At 38.3% G+C, this 8,742-nt stretch overlaps 1 protein-coding gene and 1 long non-coding RNA gene across 2 annotated transcripts in view; one reads left to right on the forward strand and one right to left on the reverse strand.

Annotated features, from left to right (window-relative positions):
- Window positions 1-1,589: 1,589 nt before the first annotated feature.
- LOC107836155 (uncharacterized) lies at window positions 1,590-4,671 on the reverse strand. The gene is made up of 2 exons (XR_001662013.1): window positions 3,611-4,671; window positions 1,590-1,719 (listed from the first exon to the last, which is right to left on the reverse strand). It is a non-coding gene; the product is annotated as an uncharacterized LOC107836155 (long non-coding RNA).
- rell1 (RELT like 1) overlaps window positions 2,990-8,742 on the forward strand; it is a 25,009-nt gene continuing 19,256 nt past the window's right edge. The window contains exons 1-2 of the mRNA XM_007551323.2: window positions 2,990-3,249; window positions 8,298-8,504. Of these exons, the coding sequence (XP_007551385.1) occupies window positions 3,231-3,249; window positions 8,298-8,504 (226 nt within the window). The 5' untranslated portion in view covers window positions 2,990-3,230. The remainder of the gene's footprint in view (window positions 3,250-8,297; window positions 8,505-8,742) is intronic.

Raw genomic sequence — 8,742 nt, forward strand, 5'->3', positions numbered from 1 at the left:
TCAACAGGAAATTTAGTGATTTTATCTTGTGTGTTTTTCTAACAGTTGTGGAGCTCAGATGGGTCTTCTTCCACACAGGCTGTTGATTCAAAGTGTTTGTTCAGAAGCTTGTCTTTGGAGCTCAGCTTGAATGGTTTTTAATTGTTCCCTTGGATCATTTTCTACCATCCACACTATCCTTCTGATCAACCTGAAGTCGCATTTCCTCTTGAGTGCACATGGTGGGAAGGTACCTGCAGTAAACACTGAGCTTGGAATATGACGACGATGAAATGGTTACCATTGTCCGTTGGAGTATATATAATGCCATAATATTTTAGCATCTGTCTGCGAAATATCCACCAAATCACATATAGTTTCCTCTGCTTCAATCAAAGGCATGCAGATTTGCATGGACAAATCTGCATGCCGGATTATTTAAATGAGGCATTGTTTTAACGAGCTGCAAGTTCCAACGATAGAATATGACAGTTGTTCAAATGACATCTGCAGAAAATGTCCAATGGAGGGCAGCATTGCAACATATTTTATCCACTGGATGGAAAACACTGATTTTGAATCAAATATTAAATTGGAAACGGCAACTAAAATGCTATGTTTGACTGGGAACTTTGATTCCCTAGCAAACCATAAGACAGAATAAAATTTTGGTTTTGACTCTTAGAATTTTCTGTGTTTTGCAGGTTCACATCAAGAAGTCTGGGTGTCCCAGTCCTGTTGGGGATGCAGAGGGTGTGTGCTTGAGTCAGACTTGCTGCCCCTTCAAAGAGAACACTCAAACAGAGCACTTTTATAGAGTCATAAATGTAATGACTCTGTAAGTCTTTTTTCCCCCTGGAACAATAACATTTGCTTTGTGTACATGGATTTATTTTGTATGTTTTCATTTCCAATTTGTCTAAACAAACATAAAAAAGCAGCAAAATTGGTGTTGAAGTTGTTTGACAAAATCTTATTGTTACTATTAAGTGTTTTTTGTTTTTCATGTAATGTGGTTGTTATCGTAGTTGACCTTCATTAAAATCCTAAGAACCAGAGCTGCAAAACCAAATTAAGGTTTGCCGATAAATGTTGGGCATGTTGATATATCTGTGTTCTCATGTGTAAAATTAAAATGTATGGACCCTGATTTAAGAGCCATATGTTTAGTGGTAACATCGGGAAAACGGATTGTCCAAAGTTCTGTTGAAACAAGGAAGGGGTGCCCCTTTATTTCTGTGTAAGCACTCTGATGTGGGCAGGTTCTATCTTTCTGGACGTTCAGTTTTTGTTTGGAGTTTTATGGTGTCGAGCCTGACAGAGAACATGCACTTTTGATTGCGACTTTGCTAAAGGTCAGTGGCTAATCAGGGAGAAAGAAAAGACAACAGGTGCTCATTGGGGAGAGGCCACTTTTAGCAGCAGCACAGCTTCAGTGAACAAAATTCATCAGAGGTAGTGAACTTAGTGCGCTTTGACTGCAGCACCAACAGAACACGTTTTGATCAATCCCCGCTTTCTGGACAGTTGTTCTGTGAATTTTTTCAAACTAAAAGCCACGTAAACACAATGCGCTACTATTTAAATCGTGCCAGTGACTCAACAAGTTATTTCATCCAAACCCTCAAACATTTAAAGCAACAGTAGAATGAAACAGCAGCACAGTGCCTGAGTTGCTATGTTTTCTTGCTTCCCGAGTGACTCATGCTGGTTCATCTGCAAGTCTGTTTGTTCCCCGGCCTGCACATAAGCAAGAACAGAATGATGTGCTGTGTTTGCTCGCTCTCTCAATAATTGTGCATTTCCCAACATGATTATCGGTGTACCTTCAGTGAAGATTTGTAAAAAACAAAAAAACAAAACAAAAAAACAACAACTTTAAAATATATTCAAATTTTTTAGCAGTGGCATGATGTGACATAGGAATAAAGCCATCCTGGGGTTTAAATATGATGAGACAGATAGACCCATTTCTCTAGCCACTCCTCAAAATGGTAAGGGCATGGTAAGTTTTATAATGAAACAATTTTGTGTTTTTATTTAAAAAAAAAAAAAGAAAAAAGAAAAAGGCCCATGTGTCTTTTCAACTAGCTGTCGTCCAGAAAAAAAAAGATGAGAAAAACAAAAGTGATTTTCTTTTAATTTTTTTCAAATTAACTGTCTCACTTTGGACAAACACAAAGAAGGAGTAAGCTTCCGTGTGCTGTAGAAGGGCATGGAAAGTGTATGCCTACCTCTGTTTTTTTTTTGTTGTTTTTTTTAAAGCCATCAACACACTGTGAAATCAATTTATCATTTGACCTTATTTGACCAGACTGCTTTATTTCACATGGTTGCAAAAAACATACCTGGAGTGTTGCTTTGCAGCCATTTAGGGGTGCCTAAACACTTGCTTCCACAAGGCGCCACCTATTTCCACAAAGCTCCTTCATGGAGCTACGGTCTCCAGCTGAGCTTCTTTTTGGTACAGAACCTCTGAAATGCACTATATATTTTCCCCACCAGCCAGTCTTTGTACAGATTACATTGCCTTACATTCTCACGCAATACTTTTGAGTTACCTCGCAGTTCCTTTTGCAACAAGATTTGCATGGGAACTAAAATCTTTTGAGTTCCTTTGCAATCAGTTTTGCGTTTTCTCGCAAAGATGTACTAGTTGTTTGTGAGATGTCTTGAGTTTTATATCTTTTTCATTAGGATACAAATGTACCACACACTTACAAAATGCAAAAGCACAACAGGAGCTTTCCATCCCTTCTCTAAGACAATAAACAGAAGCTTTCTGTAAGGATGAAAGAAAGAAAAAAAAATATAAATCGGAATTTACTGTCACTGTGACTGTAGACAAAATAGACCAGAATGTATTTGCACATTAACTGCAAGGGAATGCAAAAAAAAAAAAAAAAGAAAAAAAAAAAAAAAAAGAAAATCCCACATGTCCCCTAGGGGGCTCTGTAGGCTCCTTACGAGTCTTCGTGTTCGGAATCGATAAAAGCCGCCGTTTTTTTGGATTTTAAATAAAACAAAAACCGAGTGGCGGGGGCGAACCCTCTCGCTCTGTTCGCCGTGTGCTGCTCCTCTGGTGGAGGCGGGTCGAGTCTAAACAGGGCGTATCCTCTCGGTGCAGAGCAGGAAACATGTTGGTGTGGGTAAACGTTCCCTCCTTTGGTTGAGTTTGTCCAGAGTTTGGTTCCGAGAAGACATCCAACCGTCGCATCCCCACCAGCCTAACGGCCAGCCTCGGTCATTTAATGGCTAATTCCGACCCAAGTAAGTCTACACGCTTTTCCGGTTTCGGGTGTGGATGAAACTCGGTCTAATGCTGGCACGGACAATGATATTTGCTATGTATTTCCCTTAAACGTTTTTAAAACACTTTTGTTGTGCTATCGAGTCTTTATGTTGACGTTACAACATATTTTGCTAGAAAAACCGGCGTGTAGTAAAGCTGCTCGAGTGTCAGTTTCACATGTACAATGAGGAACACACACCATCTGACTCTCATTGTGTTGACTGAAAATGTATAGACATTAAGTTATCCCTCAAAATAAAACACATTTTAGATAACTCGGTGTAACATTTTCTGCTGTTAATATAGCATTTAAATAATAACATTAGTTATAACTCTTACTGTAACGTCAGAGGATTTGCACGCCACTCTTGTAGTTGTTATTTCCCTCCCATTATACACTGATAGGATACTTTTTTTTTCTTTTCTTTTTTTTTTTGAAAAACGGCAAAATGATTGACTCCAAACTATTTTGTAGTTTGGAGCTGTTTAGTTGATAGAAAATCTGTTCACGCTCGTTTTTTGGCAGCTGTGTAGTCATTCATGCGTTCAGCAAATATGCCAAACAATAACAACATCAAGATTTCCATATGAGCCCTGCTGCTTTTTGTTATCAAGTAGGATTGTAACTGAATATCTCTGTTCTGCAGTGTGCTTTCTGGAGTTCATTTCCCCCCCTCTTTTAACACTTTATTGTCCAAGACAGGCCAGTAAAACTTGTGTATCCAATTAAAGATTCATAAAACTCCTTAAATAGATTTATTTCTTTTATTGCAGAGGCCTAATTGGACCAAGAACATTTAAGAAAAATCATTTTTTAAAACTTTTATTGAGTTGGACTAGAAATTCCAAATGAACTAACTAAATTTTTCACCCCATAGCAATTCAATTTAAATTTAAGATTTATTTATTTTTTAAATTCATACTTAACTTTTTAAGACTAGTAATCATAAACTTTAAACTAATAATTCATCACTTCCTTGGCCCTAGACGCTAAACTTCATAGATTATTGCAAGCATCATAATGAGGGATGAGGAAGAGTACTGTTGAGGAAATGTGAATATAGCAGTATTTATAAAACATGTCACAATTGCATGATTTCTCAATATGGCTCATTACTCACAAATGAAAATTTTGTTTGTGGGGGAACCATAGCAAACAGGCAGAGGATGACTGGTTCAGACAATTTCCTAGAATAACTACCTGTAAGACTTAAAGCCAGGGATTATTCCTAAAATGTTTTAAACCCCTCTAACAAGATGCAAAAAAATCCCCCGTGTGTTGTTGTGGGCAATGACTATGCTATATATGTTTTTCTTAATCAGGTCAAGCTTTGTTGCAGTAACTATGACTTTTGCAATTTCCTGAGTGTTGTGACACAGGAAACCACAGTAAAATGGAGTCTTTTCTCCCCTTCCACTGCTGACCTTGATGTGTGTATGGTTACGGTCAAACCAGTTTTGTTTTTTGTTGGGGTTTTTTTTCCCCAACAAGAATTAATCTTTATTCTACATCCAGTTTATGCATATCTTATATTTTATAGAGACCTTCATCGAGCTCAACCTCATTTAATGATGATGATTTGAATCTGAGGTGACACTTTATTTGACGGGATGTGCGTAAGACTGACATGACACTGTCATAAACATGAAATAACACCTGTCATTAACATGAAAGGGTCTTTATGAATGCTGTCATGAAGTGTCATTCGGTAAATAATGACACTTTTAATCCAAAGTTGCTTCAAAAGTTGCCTTGAAAGACCAACTTTGCATTAAAGTGTCATTATTTCCAAAATAATGCAAAGTTGGCACTTTTAATGGACTGTTGATGCAACTTTTAAAGCAACTTTGCATTAAAAGTGTCATTATTTACTGAAGGACACTTCATGATAACTGTCATAGACATTCATAAAGACTCCTTTATGTTCATGACAGGTGTTATGTCATGTTTATGACAGTGTCATGTCAGTCTTATGAACACCCCGTCAAATAAAGTGTTACAGAATCGGTAACACCGATTCGGTAATAAAGTGTTACTTTATTACCAAATCGGTAATAAAGTGTTACTTTATGAACAGTATGAAATAATCTTCATTATTTTATCTGGGGTAAAATAATGAAAAAAGCCTCTTTAAAGGTAACAGTAAGACTACCAGAGGGAGTGTTATGACTGGAGATCTCTGAAGAATGTAAAACAATATTCTTTCCAAACTGAGAATCAACATCACGCCATAGATCACAGTGGTGGCAGCAACGTGCTGTGGGGATCCTTCAGCCGGGACAGTGAAGCTGGTTGGAGTCAATGGGAAGATGAATGGAGCTAATCGGAGAGAAACACTTAGAGGCTGAAAAGACTTGAAGCATCTCAAGCAATGTAGCTATGCTGCATGTCATGTATTAGACTGGCCCAGTCAAAGTGGAGAGCTAAATCCGATTTGGAGTAGGTGAATGATGCCACCAGCGCTATTCTCACTGTGGAGATGGTGTGTTCGGGATACAGTGTCAGCTTTCCACCGCATAAAGTGTGTTTAAACATTTTAAAACAATCATTTTCCTTTAGCTTCACAATTAGACACTACGCTGTTTCAGTCCATCACATAAAAATCCCAATGAAACACTCCAAGGTTGGGGGCTGCAACATCTGAAACGGCTTAAGAGATGTAATTACATTTAGAAGGATCTGTAAATGGCTGTAAAGTGGGAGTGATGGATTTTTAACTTGACGCTGAACAGTTTACGCTCTTCTACTGAAGGAGTACTAAAGCAGCATTACTGAATGAGGCACAGAGGTTAAGTCTGTGAGTCTCCCTTTTACTATATAATCTCAGGTTGCTTGGTAAATATTTTACAAAAGAAATGTGATATTCTCTGGCCACAGCCGTTATGAAACATGCAGTTTGCAGGATTGAGACATTTTTTTTTCTGTCATAAGTATTTCTATTGACATCAGCTTGAAAGAATTCCAGCTTGAAAAAAGGATTTCCAATATTTTCTGGATTTATACATGGCTTGTTTCAATTTTCTGACGTGTAGTAAAAAAAAAAAAAAAAATTCAGTAATTTTTCGCAGCAAAACCCCTTTTTTTTGCGTATTTCTGGAGAGATTAACTTCAGTATTTTCTTCCATCATTAAAAGAGTGAAGTTGTTGGACTGAGTTGAACAGTGTTGTGTATGTAATAAGCAACAAGGGAAATAAAATGTCATCAGTATTTCCTTGATCAGACATTATAAAAGGAATATTAGTTTCCTCTGATCACTGGCTGACTTTTTAAATATCATTAACAGCTGATGAAAGAAGATTGTTTTTCATTTCATAAATTTTAAATGATGAAACCTGATGATGAATGCAGAGTTAAATGTGATGAGACCACCTACTTATTAGTCTTTTAAGGAGTCCCAATAAAGGAGAATATTTGACTTGTGTGGCTGGACATTACATTCTGGAAAGCAGAAAAATGAGTCAAATTAATCAGTGTAACTGGAAAGTCATAGAGTTGGACTTCCTTTAATTTACAATGTTGGTACGTAGCTCTCGGTTAATATTCTGACTCGCCACCCGTCATCTCGATGTGTCTTTATTTTTTTAATTTTTTTTCAGTCTCGCAGGATCTAGGTTTATTTTGGCTCGGCTCCAAGTCCTGTGTAAATACCCCTCTAATCTAGTGTTCCCTGGTCTGTTGTCGTGCTTTTATTGCTCCAACTGATCTGTGATTGTTGGACACTTTAAGGGGTCGTGCCTGAACACAGCCTGCGTACTGTGAGCTACTCACTTCTTCACAAAAGCACATGAAGACATTGGGTCACAAGACGGTCAGTGAGCAGACAATGTTCAATGTGTTCAGTCTGATGCAGCAGGAGGCTGGGACAATGGAAGAGGCCACATGAGTGGGTAGTGGGACAGTATAACATCTAAACCTTATGCTCTGGCACGTCTCAAATGAAATGCAGAGTCAGGATCTTGGAGTTATTGATTGATATTGGTCTGAATTGTGAGCGCCAACCTAGTCTTTTCTTCTTTTTTTTCCACTCTGACTTTTACTATTGCCATCCATTCACTGATGTGGACAGGAAAGCAGACAAAAGCTCTCTTGTGTGTTTTTGCTGGTTTTGCTCACATGACTCGTATGCATTAGGAGCCACAGCGGTGTCCACCGCTGCCTGATTGTAGATTACAGACTACACTGTGGTTACTGAAGATAGGAGCCATGTTCAGTAACCGATTGATCGGCATCAATCGGTGCACCCTTAATTACGATCATGACCTTACTCAGCCGATACTTGTGGCACCGATCTTATCCTACAATCGTATCTACCTCTTCAAAGGTCTGAATATCAGCCACTGTCTCCCTTTGCGAGAGGATTGGCTGACAGACCCGCCTACTGCGCAATGTAGAGCACTGCCTAATGAACAGTTAAATGAAGTTTGTATTTTTTCACAGTCATCATTCACTGATTTCAATAAAATTGGCACATTCAAGCGGAGGCAGGGAGAAGCTTCAGTATTAAAAGTTTTTTACTCTATCTTGTACAGTTGAATCAAATGTTTAGTTTATTGTCTTATGGAAAGCCAAATGTCAGATTAATGAGAATAATCCTTCGTCTGTAAACTTTAGGAGTTTATATACACTAAGATTGCTATGCCTTTAAACCTCAGACACATGCTGCTGCCTTGCATGACAACATGGATACGTCCAAATATATCAAAAAGATGCTGACGTCTGACGGTGAGGGGGGAAAAGCTTGTCTTTTTTATATAGTGTGTTTAAACATGTGGTTTCAACTGTATAAACATTCCTGCTTCATGTAAACTGGATCTGAGACCAGAGGTCTGGTCTTTCAACTCTTAAAGGTTTGGAGAGTTGAAGGATTAAAAAAAAAAAATTTCTTTCTTCCCCTTCCTCCCCCCGAATTTTGTAGGTAAAATCTCTACCAGATCTGTTGAATTCATTTCTTGCTGCTTGCTTTGTCTTGTAATTCTGTTTTAAAATCCTAATTCTTTTTTCCCCCTCCTCTACTTTTTTCACAGCGAACACCACAACTACTGGTGGAAATGGTGAAGGAAGTGGCTCAGACTATTTAGCTTTTGCCTTAGTGTTGGCTTTCTTCGTCGTGGGCCTTACCGGGGTGGTGGTCTGCCACGTTCTGAAGAAGAGGGGCTACCGGGTCACCACCGCCCAGGAAGACGACGGATATGATGATGTGTTTGAGGAAGCCGAGGAGGCTGAACGACGAGGTAAGAGACGTTTATATTTACGTGATTTATGGACACAGCCCGTTTCGCTACGTAAACCAAACGGAAAGAAAAAATACTTTAGAACTTAAAAAAACTGATATGTTTATGCCTTCTAAAAGCATGTCGGTGTCCTGTAGGTTTTTAGATGTATCCCTGCTTCAACTAGGGCTGTTGTAAACGAATATTTTAGTAATCGAGTAATCTATCGATTATTCTTACGATTAATCGAGTAATCGGA

Source organism: Poecilia formosa, unplaced genomic scaffold, assembly GCF_000485575.1.
Source record: "Poecilia formosa unplaced genomic scaffold, Poecilia_formosa-5.1.2 Scaffold41, whole genome shotgun sequence".
In the NCBI taxonomy this organism is placed as follows: Eukaryota; Metazoa; Chordata; class Actinopteri; order Cyprinodontiformes; family Poeciliidae; genus Poecilia; species Poecilia formosa.